Raw genomic sequence first — 13,033 nt, 5'->3', positions numbered from 1 at the left:
CTAACATTAGCTCTTCTTTTGATGACATATAAGGCAGATAAAAATGAGATTACCTGCCAAGACCCATATGTGTTTATTAGAGGCTGGATGTGGCACTCAGTGCCAGGGTCTCGTAACCACAGTGGCAGTGGATTGAGGGTTGGACTTGATGACCTCAGAGGTCTTTTCCAACCCAGATAATTCTGAGATTATTTTTTTTGTGTCAAAGTAACAACATAAATTTCTCTCATGGAGATATTGGCCAACATTCCTCATTTCACAGAATAATGTGAGTAAATAAGCATTAAACATTTCAAGAAGACAGCCAGACAATGTTTCATCAGCACAGATTAGAAATGCATTTAATTCACATCATTATAGAAAGCACATTGCTGCTACAGAACACAGTAGTAGAACCTTGAGGGTGAAACAGGTCTAAAATTCAGATATTCATTCAGATATAAAATTTTGGAAGTACTAAAGGTGGAACCTTTCATTAAGCATATAGTTTACATACACTATTTTTATTCTGATCACACTCATGAAACTTCAAGTGATAAGCAAAACGTTATTTCGTTTCAGACTCATCTTTATCCTAAACACTTTCTAAGGCAATTCTGGCAACGCCAAAGCTTACGAAACCAGGCATTAATTTGTGCTTTTATAGCTAAATATGTTTCTATTTATTGTGCACTTTGGGAAAAAAAAAAAAAAAAAAAGGCTTATTTTTGAAGTAAAGGGCTTCACACATATAGCCAGTTAGGTGGCTAAGAATGGGGGCTTCAAAACTCATCAGGCTGAGCAGGGAGCTGCCTAAGCCTCCAGTAAGCTACTGCAATGTTACATTAACAGCCTCTCCTAAGAGACCCTTTGAATCTAAAGGTTGTCATCTGAGGCTCTGGCTCAGCTTCAATGTTTTACAATCAAGTGTCAGTAGGAGGCTCAGTGACAGAGGGTGAACTTCTGAATAACAAATTCTTTATTACTCTCTGTTATGGTCTTATAGAAAAAGGAAGTGATATATGGCAAGGGTGAAGAGTTCTGCAGTTTGTCTGGAAGATGATTAATAAAATCTAAATTTCAATAAACATTGACATTGAAACAAATTTATAAAAACAATAAATATCGACAGATTTGACCAAAGAGCTAAATTTAACTTACTCAGAAATTATTACTGAAATAAAAATGTTTGACTGTGTTACTACAGATGCCTGCCATTATGAATGCTCAGATCAAGTCCTCAGAGATATGCTACAGATTTATATTTCTATTTCCTTTATGAATCTCAGATCAAGTCCACAGAGCCGTGCTACAGATTTATATTTCTATTTTCTGAATTTCAGCCATGCAAAGTTTTGGAGCATCTCTAATAGGATTGGAATGCAGTGTGCACATTAGACATGTTTAATTTACTGTGATGTTTTTAATGCATTGTTTTGACATTCCTTCAGAGTAATTACAATACTTCCAGAATTGTGAAATACAAGTAAATCAAATCAGCTTGAATTTGGAGAAGCAACACTCTCAGAATGAATCAAAAATCAAGCAGCTATGGAAAGAGTTGCACTACCGTGCAGCCATCACTTTCATCCTCAGCAAGCCACCTTGAGGAAAAAAATAGAAACCTGTCAGAGATACAGCACATATAAAGCTTAATAAGTAGACAAATCATGAGAACCTGCTTCTCCACCTTTGGATTTCTAGTAGAGTTTTTACATTGTTTTATACAAAAGAAGTAACTAACCTGAAGAAAAGTGTGATATTTATTATTATTTATTTATTTAGTATCTGTGTATGCATAATTTAAAAGTGTAATTAACTTTATAGCTACATTAATGAAACACATTCATTTTATTTGTTGGTCATATAGGTGATAAGTAGATTGTTTTACTGAGTGGCATAAAATCAGGATAATCTAGAGTAAGGAAACTTTTCTTATGACAGGAAATTATTGTCCAGTGGATTCCATTCCAGGAACTGTTTCTTTCTATCTCCTTGCTGGCTCACAAAATACTGAGTTATATTATGGTCCTGATCCCTGTTCCCTAAGAGCCTGAGGAGGTTTTACTGCTGACTATATGGGAGACAGGCCCAAGCCCCAAAGCTCAGGCAGATTGATGCTAACTGGAACTTTGGAGGCAATGATACTGATTTCCAAAGAGAGTTAAAAAGCTTCCAACATTTTTGCAAGGCTTATGACAGACTACCTGATGTGATGTCTACTAAGGAGCTTGTATGGGAGGTATTACCAGCCAGTATAGTATTCATCTATCTTACATCTGAAGTTGCACCATTGAACAGCTGGGAAATATGGCTGAAGCTAAACAGTTCCAGGATGAAAAACAAGAGGTCTTGGCAGATAAAATTGTTCGTGGAAGTTCCAGAGCCAAGAAATGGGTGACATGTAAGCTAGACAACAGGCACTTAGATTAGTTTGTAAAGGTTTCTCAGAAACCTTTCAGGTTTCTCAGAAACTAAGACCTTTTAGAGGCAACAGTTTGATCAGAGGAGTCTTTTCTTTGAGAGAGAATGAATCCATTCCCCATTTATGCAGTGAGCTGTGAGATGAGAAGCTCCATGTCTGAGCTGGACCAGGGACATGAATTGACAGCTTTTGGTATCCAGAGTGCCCCATGGCTTCTGGGTCACTGAGTACACTGGGTGGACCTCCAAATCTCTCCTACAGAAATTCTTCAATTTTGAATGAGTAGGTATAAAATAAGGAAAGGACACGACTCTGACCCATCAAGGTCCCTGTCAAATGTCCTAGACAGCAGTCTACAGAGCCAATCTGTGACAGTCACTCCCCCCACGTGAATGATGTGATTCAATTTCTTGCTCCAAAAGGGTCTCTTATATATCTTTGTGTTTTTACCATAAGACTTCATAAAAAATGGGGGGGAAAAAATCACAGGAAAAAATGTTTGTTCCATGAACTATCAAGTTCACAGAAATATTTCAGAAAAGGATAAAATTAAATATTCTTGACTACCATTTCTGTTTTCAGACCACTAGGCAACATCCCTCTTTCTAGATATACAGAACTTGTAAGTGTTCACACTTGTCTGTTCTTCAGATGCATTAATGTATTAAAAACCTATTTTATACTTTGGAAGACATGAATGTGCTTCTGTTGTTTACTCTGAAGTGCTTTAAGCTGTAAAATGTGTACTGTAGTTGAACAGTCATTCCAAAGATAATTTTCAATTTAATTTCCAATTTCTGAAGATGGATTGCTTCAGTTTGATGCAGACTTAAGTGGATCTTCCTTTTGTACACTAGAAGGCCTTTATCCCAGCACCTCTTTACCTAAATAATGACTAAATTTAGATCATTACCCTCTTAAATTACATTGTAAAAAGGTTTCTTTTATCTTTACCCCATTTGCCAATCTGAGACCTATACTAAGCAGACATTGAAACAGAAGGATTTTAATATTGCTTTTTCACAATAAAATAAAACTACTGTTATTCCAAATTTGTATATATCCTACCATCCTCCTACCATCCTATATTTTTGATGCCTTTCCCTGTCTGTTTGCATATCCGTGATTTGCTTTCTAGATCCACATATGCACTACTACTTGTGTAAATGTTCACCAGATCTCTTGGCAAAGGCACTAAACTGTGTTTCTCTTCTACAGTCACACAGTTTTAATAACCTGGAAAAAATATATATTGTTATCCTCTAATTATTCTTCTGACAAATTATTTTTAATTCAACCAAAAGGTTCCAAAATTACTAGGGGTGGACAAGTAGGAACACAGAATGCTTCGAAAATTCTTATTGTTTTAGGAAACCATAACTGGAAGACTAAAAAGACTACTACTTATTCTATTAAAAAAACTTCAGCACCTACAGAGTGATGATGATTTGATGTACTGACCTGTTGCAGTTGAAGCAATACTCTGAATTCCTAGATGCATCCAGGATTTCTACTTTTTCCAGAAACCAGCCACTTGCTGTGAAAGGAAAAAAGAGCAAATTTAATATAACTAAAACACAAATAAAGCATAATAAAGGTTTCTGATTTCATTTCTAAGCCCTGTGTAGTTTACTACTTTCAAATGTATTCAATGTCAACAATAAAACTGAAGGGTTATAATTCAGATTATATCAATTTTACAGAAAAGCTCTTTGAAGCTTCTGGCATAAAATAAAAAGGAATATTTTTATAATATATTAATTATTTTTTTCACATGAACAGAACAGGCAGTAAGACAAATGAAACAAAGTGCATGGCAATACTGAGTACATTCTTGAAATCTCATTTTCCCTTTCTTGGAACTCTGAAGGACACCCCACTGGGCTTTGATTTTCAGTGTCCACCAAAAAGTAAAGAGATAGACTTTACCAATACATATAATTTCTTTAATGATAGCCCAAGCCTTTAAGCAACAGGAAACCAGAAATCCTATTACTAATTTCCAGTTAATATTTATATTTCTAGAAGGCAAGTGGTGAATCTGAATACTGCTCATATCCGTATTTCTTCAGCAGTGGTGATTCAGAATAGCATTTCCATTTAGGCCAGCACCCATATCTACTTTATCATTCAGAATGTATTTAATATCTGCTATAGTCTCTTGTTTTGCTGTGTGAAAAACACCTTCATACTGTGCTGTAGAATTTTATTTCACATAATATTAATATATGAAATTTTTTTTAATAAAACTATTATAGAAACACAATGTTCGTGATTGCATCTTTAGTTGTGTTTGCCAATGCAAGTACTTAATGATAACATTTAAAAATTAATTAGGATCATACTGCTAAATGCCTTTTGGTATTATTTTCATGTCCCAGAGATTAAATACTATAGTCCAACATATTATTTTGGTTTTCAAATATTTGGACAAAATTCTAAGTAAGCTAAACCCAATGAAAATATTTGTAAGTAGGATAAAAATATGATACGAAATTATTTGCAGATTGTAGCAATTTAGATAAAACATAAAGGCATAGTATTGTTTATCACTTTTTATGGACATTTTTCAAAAAAATTATCTAGTATAAGTAGGCCATAAAGATGTCTACATTTTTCATCTTCAGTTTGCAAGAGTCATTCATTGATATTTTGAGGTACTTTTGGAACTCCCTTAATGAAATCTTATGAATGGTTTAATATATCATAAAGTCTACTCGGGATATATGACCTTTCATGAAATCTCTGTAATTCAGAGTCAAGCTTATTAGCAGTAGAAATTTACAGTCTCTCAGATTTACACAGCACTTCACAGTTGAATACAAAGGCATGTTTGCTCTCTCAGAAAGTTTAAAATCTAATGTTTTATATTTATTGATGAAAATCCAACAGACCCCCCTGACATCTCCAGGTATGGTGAAATCTAGAGGCAGCTAGGAAAGATTAGCAAACAGATGGAACATTTCAAAGAGGTGTAACATTTGAGGATGCTTGTGACAATTACAGTTGATGTGACAACAGACACTTGGAAATAATTTCAGAGAAAAATTGAGAGGAAGGTAGTCATGGATGTAAGATGAATCAATACACACCAGCTGTGCTATGAAGGCAGTAGTAACAGCTACACAACATTGATCAGGCCACAGAGAGGAAAAATAACCACGTTGTTGATAGTTTGGGGTGCAGGAAGTACAAGTTCAACCTGCATTTTCCCTGCAGCCTTCTGTGAAACAATCAGAGTGCTAAAAGTCTGCAGGTGAAGAGTTCCCTTCCCAGATCAGTTCTACATTGAACTCTGTGTGTGCACAGCAGCTGACATTAATGAGGTGAAAGTCAGCAGGAGCACTGTATTTATCATAGATACTTCAACAGGTTTGGTAATTCTCTTTTGAGTTTTCAGTATCATAATTTCAATACCACATGAACAACATGACTGAGTAGTTAGAAAAAATCAAAACCTTTTCAACTTTTGCCTAAATGGGAGCTGCTATTTTCATAATTTTTCTTGTTTCATCCTGGATATGATAACCTTTGACACTTTATAGTGTCTCATGCAGATAGATAGATCATATAGATAAATAAGGTTTTGTTAAACCTATGCATATTTCTGTCAAGTAGGTTAAGCAAAATTCACCTGACTAAAATATTTCAATACAATCAGACCTTTTTGACTGAAGCTATACATTGCCTGCAAATTCTGTTTATATGTTTGTACATCTCTAGGTTTATTTAGGACCACTCAATGTAAGCTTAAAGTATCACATGCCCCAGCTTCCTATCTTTTTTGTAAAACTCAGGGTTTAGACATTACACATAATACACTGTACATAGAAACCTTGTCATGTATGGACATACACTGTAACCACATCCTAACTTAACAAAGGTCACGACCTGAGGCACACAAGTGTTCGTAGTTCAGCTTTCACAAGAAAAAAAGTTGTATATGTGTCAGAGGGAGCCTTTGTCTCAAACTTGTCTCAAACTTGTCCAGCCATTTCCTAGATAGTGTTCAAAGCATGAAAAGTTTAGCCTGCAGTTTGAAAATTCAGTCATATGTTATTTAAGGCATTTAATAGGAGTTTCGGCTGAGCAATGTTTGAAGGATAAAACTTTCCAAAAGGTTTATCCTAACTAGATCTGTTAGAAAAAAATGTTCAAGGTAAAGCAAAAGGAAATATGATAGAGAGGGGGTTGTATGCAACAGCAGTCAAACTGACCTCGTTTGTATACAGATTTATATTAGCTAACTCTAGCAGTATCATGATTTCAGAAATCTTTCCAAATGTCAGGCAGCTATTTAAGCAGAAGAGTTTTACAAGGTTATTGAACACATGAAGTATACTCACCAAATCCTTTTCCATCATGACCAATTTCAATTGAATGCAGGCTTCCTAGTTTTTTTGTCTGAATCTTGAATGTATCGACCTTTAATATTAAAATGCAGTTATTAAAAATAATTTATTAGTGTCCGCAGACATGCACATTTCTTTGGGTCAATTCTGAGAGGAATCCAAATGTAATAATATCAGCTCAAAAGAGATGTCTGACACCTGATGTGTTTTATTTTTCTTACTGAAAAAGTGGTTGCTGAAAATTCTGTGGTATAGAATCTCTCCTAATAGCTATCAGTTTAAACATGGAAGATCCACTTTTCAACATATAATTGGACAATCCTTACCTGTTTTCTAATTTTCACATACTAGGAATATATTTTTGCTCTCCTATGAATTCTGAACTGATACAGACTTCTAAAATGTTTTCAGTATATGACACATAAGTATACATTCAAGAGCATAACAGATAAAGGCTTTTACTACATGTAATATGATCTCTCTCTAGCGCTATATATTTTGATTTAAAATATTACCTAGTTTCATTTTTTAATGAGATTATTTTTTTTCCAAATATTTGATCTCACTGGCTACCCACTGACTTAGCTGGATTGAAAACAGGATTTCTGTGTACCTACTCTTCTTTTTGAAAATTCAATGACACCTCCTGTTTGTTACTAGGTAAAGAGAAGTACCACTCAAGACATTTTCTTGCTTGCTCCTGGTGCCTACAGGTATCTAGATTTATTAACCTCCTCACTGTGGAAGGCAATACGTGGGTTAAGATCTTTTAGAAGATCTTGACAGACATCTTGGCTGAAGAACTTTTGGACCAACTGCAAGTAGAAAGATTCTAAGTACTGCTGGAGATAATTAGGTAGATCTCATAAGGAAGATGTTTAAACCAGAGTTTTAATTATTTAGTCATTACCTTTCAAAAACCCACAGGAGAAAGATATGAAAATTGTATTTATTTCTTGCTACATAAGGGTAGCCATCATTATACTCCATTGCACAGATAGTGACCAAATGGAGTAATTTCTTTGCCAGGGTACTATGTTTATTAAAGTAGGAGAACGTTCTGCTAAGGTAGCAGCACATCATGCAGAGAATCAGCGTTCTGATCCAGATATCTGTATCTGAACTAGGGGTCACTGATAGCCTAAACCATGATGGATATCAGAATCAGGTTGATGTGCATGGTTCCATTTCTTCTAAATAGAGGCTTGTACATCCAGTGAGGCTTATACATAGAATCATAGAATCATAGAATCATAGGGGTTGGAAGGGACCTCAAAAGATCATCTAGTCCAACCCCCCCTGCCAGAGCAGGGCCACCTAGAGTACATCGCCTAGGAACGTGTCCAGGCGGGTTTTGAATGTCTCCAGTGAAGGAGACTCCACAACCCCCCTGGGCAGCCTGTTCCAGGGCTCTGTCACCCTTACAGTAAAAAAATTTTTTCTGATATTCAACTTGAACCTCCTATGCTCCAATTTACACCCATTACCCCTTGTCCTATCACTGGTCACCATTGAGAAAAGCCTAACTCCATCTCCCTGACACTCACCCCTTACATATTTGAAAATATTGATGAGGTCACCCCTCAGTCTCCTTTTCTCCAAACTAAAGAGACCCAGCTCCCTCAGCCTTTCCTCATAAGGGAGATGCTCCACTCCCTTAATCATCTTAGTAGCTCTGCGCTGGACTCTTTCAAGCACTTCCCTGTCCTTCTTGAACTGAGGGGCCCAGAACTGGACACAATACTCCAGGTGTGGCCTCACCAATGCAGAACAGAGGGGGAGGAGAACCTCTCTTGACCTACTAACCACACCCTTTCTAATGCACCCCAGGATGCCATTGGCCTTCTTGGCCACAAGGGCACATTGCTGGCTCATGGTCATCTTCTTGTCTACCAGGACCCCCAGGTCTCTTTCACCTACACTGCTCTCCAGAGCAGAGCATCCGTTTCCATAGCAAAGTAAAATGAGGGGATGTTAGAGGCTGATGTAGTCTCATGCCCAGTATTCAAAGTTTTGCAACAGCAAGAAATGTGGCACATGTGTGCTCATGCACAGGCAATGCATGTTGTGTGTTTCAGATCAAAGAAATGCATAACCAGGAAGATGAATGGATGCAAAATTATTATATTTTTTTGACTAATAGAAAGAAGAGAAACAGTGTCAGAAATGGACACATCCTGTAAAATCGCCATACTCACTTTTCCTCTTTCAAAGGGGTTTCGGTGCTCCAGTGACTGAGAGAGTTGAATTACTTCTGATTTGTCATAATTCCCAAATAAAGTAATATGGACATTGGCATCTGTCCCTGCACCCCTTTTGTCACCTGTGTATACTTTAACAGTATACTCTGTCAGATTTCTTATTTGACTTCCTTCTTCATGAAAGTTGTTATCTGTGTCATTCTTTTCTTTGTCCTCTCTAATAACGTAAGATACCAGGATTTCTCTCTGTATTTCTGGCTTATTTGCATCCACAGAAAATGCTCTGAAAAACAAAAGCATGTATGTTTTCATGGTAACTAAATTATACATTAAATAAAAAAAAATTCTACCAGTTCATGTGGGACATTTAAAAAAGGAAGGTTTTTTTCAAATTTTAATTCAATGACTGCTCAGTGTTTTCAACTATTATACCATAAAATGACTAAAAACTACTAGCTTTACATAAAATACTTACTCATTCACTTCAAATACATAGACAGGATGCTCCCTTACAGCTTCTTTCAAATGCAGTTTTTTAATGTCCAGTTTGCAGTCTACAATGAAAGAAATAAAGTATGAAAATGTTTCACTGCATATCAAGGTATTAGGTTGAGTCTGTTGTTAACACAATGGTGCCATTGCTACTACATCAAAATATTTATGGATGTTTTGAATTCCAGCAATTGTCTTAAAAATCTGGAATCACCATAATAGTCCTTATTTTTTTCCTGTTTGAAAACTCAACTTAGAAATTTGGGAGTAAAGATTTGCTTTGTCTTAGTGAAGCCAAGGGGTGTTGTCCTCACTGTCCTTGGACAGGCATGCAGAAAAGATTCAGCATGACTCAGGCAAGCACATTGGAAGAGGAAGAGCAGAAATACATATCTGTTATTTTCTCCCTAGTAATTCATTAACAAGAGGGTTGGAGCTTCATTCTACATGCAGCACAGAGGATCTCATGAGATGGCAGGTATGAAGGAAGTTCAGCAACTCACCCTCTGCTGTCTGAGAAAGATTTCCATAACATTTCCTTCTGAATTTTCAGTTGGGGCCTCCAGCTACACGCTCTCTAACACTGGCTTGAACCTCTTGCCACTAACAAGTCATGAAGACTATTAATTTTCCCTTTCTATTTGTCCCTTCAGCCTTGTTAGCAAGCTACATCCCAATATCTTCTACTATTGCCCAAGTCCCTTTAATTATATCAGGAGGATTGTGAGTTAACAGGCTTAGACTCCTGTGGAGGAATCCAGGATATTGTGTTGCCCTCAGGACCTGCACAAACAGTTCATAGAGAGAGTCAGAAGCTTCAGGAAGGGATTTTGGACCAGCTGATCTTAAAAGATGCTCAGGTACTAGAAGAAACATAAATACATCAGAGCAACACTCTGCCTGGGCTGATCAGTCCTGCAAGATCTGGTTATATACACTAAAGAGCTTTTGTGTTTGGGGATATTTGTATTGGTCTAAACTAGTCTCAGTTCAGACAAGTCAAGATACAATAATATGGACACCCTTACACATCTAAGTACCACTTTTGCAAGAAATGTATTCTATATCTGATAAAATCTTTTCTTCTTAACAGACACATAGCCAACAAGAAGTCCCTCTGTTGTGAACCGTGTTTTCAAACCTGACTGAAAAACCCTTGCCTGTCATGCTCTCTGGCAACGTGCAATTGCCACACTCAGTGATTCTGTCAGTCAGACAAATAGCTGTGGTTAATGTGCAAACTGAAGCTCTGAGAGACAAAAGCAGAGTGCTATATGCTCTGCTCCCCAGCAGCAGCATGGCAGGGCTGTCCCCCTCCTTCCCTTCCCTTCTAGAGTAATGCAGCTCCATGCCATGCTCCCTCTGAAGCTCTTGGTGGCCAAGGTTGACCCTGCTGAGGCACAGGATGTGCTGGCTTGGCTGCCCATATGTCTTTGGATTCTATAAACATTTTACAGATTCGGTTGAAGTTGTATGGTGATGTCTAGAAGGTCATTATGAGGAGCCCACAGATGGGTAAAAAAAAAAAAAAAAAGACAGAGATAAGGGGCAGACCCTTGTTTTCCTAGAAAAAATGAAAATTGTCAACTGGAGCAATTTGTACTTATATAATAAATGTCATTAAAGGACTTCAAAAACTTTACAATTAGTTCCTTGAATATTCCTTGAATAGTAGCATGATAGGCATCCTACAGATGAGGAGAGGATATGTTAAAGTTACAATGTTTTTAATAAAATTTAATGACAAAACTCCTGATTACATATGAGGATAAAAACAGGGAGAAAACAGAACAAGTATAAACAAAAGTAACTGAAGCACAGAAGGGCAATTAAACAGTACCAGTTTCCTGTGTGAATGATAATTATAATCCTAGATCACTTATTAATAGATCATGTATTAATTGCAGAATATTATTATTCATCTACATTTTCTGATTTTCTTTCTTGTGTGGAAAGGAATAGTTTACTTTCTTGATACAATAATGATATATTGTATCCATATATATTAGATCCAAGGATTTTAATGTGTTAAAGTGCAGGATTTTGCTTTATAAAATATTGCCTTTTAGAAAAAATAACCTATGTAATTAATCAGGGTTTAACTCTGGCAGGAATTTCATTGCCTTTACCAGGAGGCTGGCTGTGTGATTCACATCACTGATTTTAGAGAGCAGCAGAAATACTTTACCTGTTTTACTGCTGATCAAAAGAACAACTTTGTCCAGTTCTCCCAGATCAACAGCATCCATGATAACTAGGAATGACTGAAACAAAATTATGGAGCATTACAAATCTAAACTATATTACTTATTCATATAGGAAGACTTGGAAATAATATATAAAAAGTAAAAAGAAGAGTACCTCATTGTCCTCTCCCTGCTGGACATTCTGCAATGACCAGAGAAGGGATCTGTCCCCTGTGTCACCATGAGTACCATATATACATGCAGTCATATGCAATAAATTTCTCTCACTCAAAATATTTCTGGAAAATACTGTTAGATGATAGGTAACCACTGCAATATGAAGCAGAAAGAGAAGTGGTTAAGACTGTACCACAACCTTGTGCAGCAATTTGACAACATAACAATATGCAGTTAGATGTAATTAAAAATTCAAACACTTGAAAATTATAGTATGGTTCGACTATAAACACTAGTGATGCTGACAACTTTACTTTAAATTAGAGAAAAGAATTCCTGTGCCTTAAGCTTCTTGTAGCAGTAACACACTATAGAAAAATTACTGCAGTCAGTTGCAGTTTTAATGGGAAATGCTTAATAGATAAAATCCTATTAAGCCTCAGACTCATCAATCACTTTTGGGTTCTTTACAAAGACTAATGTTAGCCAGAGAGACAAGTCCATCAGACTTTATCATGTAAAAAGTGGAGAGAGAAGCTCCTGGTGTGTGATTCAGAGCAGATAAATACCTGCTTTGAACTTGATATGATGGACCACATCCACTAACTATAGAGGAAGCTCAAGAAGAAAAGTCTATCTCAGTAGAAGTCATCACTCTAGAATTTGTGCTTGTTTTGATATATGCAATGATTATCGTTATTTAATTGAATGCAAGATGACAACACCTAAACACCTTTAAAATTAAATGCATACACAGAACACCTGTTTATATTAATTTGCATTTTACTCACAAAACCAAGAAAGTGACAGTTCTGAATATTTACCCCTTTCAATCATCTACTTATAATTTCCTTTTTATTTTCCTTTTTTATTTTTATTCCTGCAGACACTCTAGTAGAAGGGGACAAATTCTGACCTTGCAGAAAATTTCCACAGAATGTGGCTCAGAGCTTAGATTGGTCAGACACCCCATAGAGGACTGCCATGTATAAAGAGACTACCTGCACCCTTTGGAAGTCAAGAAGATGAAGTCCAGATAAAGCTGTTGATTATCAGATATAATGATAATCTAAAATACTGAATTTGGTACAAGAACCAGCTCTATTCTATAGGTCTTGCTTAGTTCCCTGGCTTCAACAACAGGAGAAAGAGAATAGGCCCTTGTTGCATGCCTACTGCAGTTGAGCAGGTGCATGGAAAGAAATCCACAGTGCCAAAAAG

The 13,033-nt window shown here is 36.4% G+C and overlaps 1 protein-coding gene across 1 annotated transcript in view; it reads right to left on the bottom strand.

Annotated features, from left to right (window-relative positions):
• Positions 1-314: 314 nt before the first annotated feature.
• The window catches only part of RP1 (RP1 axonemal microtubule associated), a 168,579-nt gene continuing 155,860 nt past the window's right edge, over positions 315-13,033 (bottom strand). Inside the window, exons 52-58 of the mRNA XM_071737560.1 lie at positions 11,811-11,965; positions 11,638-11,713; positions 9,433-9,511; positions 8,955-9,240; positions 6,751-6,829; positions 3,866-3,941; positions 315-1,583 (exon numbers count right to left, since the gene is read on the bottom strand). Of these exons, the coding sequence (XP_071593661.1) occupies positions 1,529-1,583; positions 3,866-3,941; positions 6,751-6,829; positions 8,955-9,240; positions 9,433-9,511; positions 11,638-11,713; positions 11,811-11,965 (806 nt within the window). The 3' untranslated portion in view covers positions 315-1,528. The remainder of the gene's footprint in view (positions 1,584-3,865; positions 3,942-6,750; positions 6,830-8,954; positions 9,241-9,432; positions 9,512-11,637; positions 11,714-11,810; positions 11,966-13,033) is intronic.

The sequence above is a fragment of the Heliangelus exortis genome, chromosome 2, assembly GCF_036169615.1.
Source record: "Heliangelus exortis chromosome 2, bHelExo1.hap1, whole genome shotgun sequence".
NCBI classification, from domain to species: domain Eukaryota; kingdom Metazoa; phylum Chordata; class Aves; order Apodiformes; family Trochilidae; genus Heliangelus; species Heliangelus exortis.
This window is presented reverse-complemented; position numbering and strand designations above follow the sequence as displayed.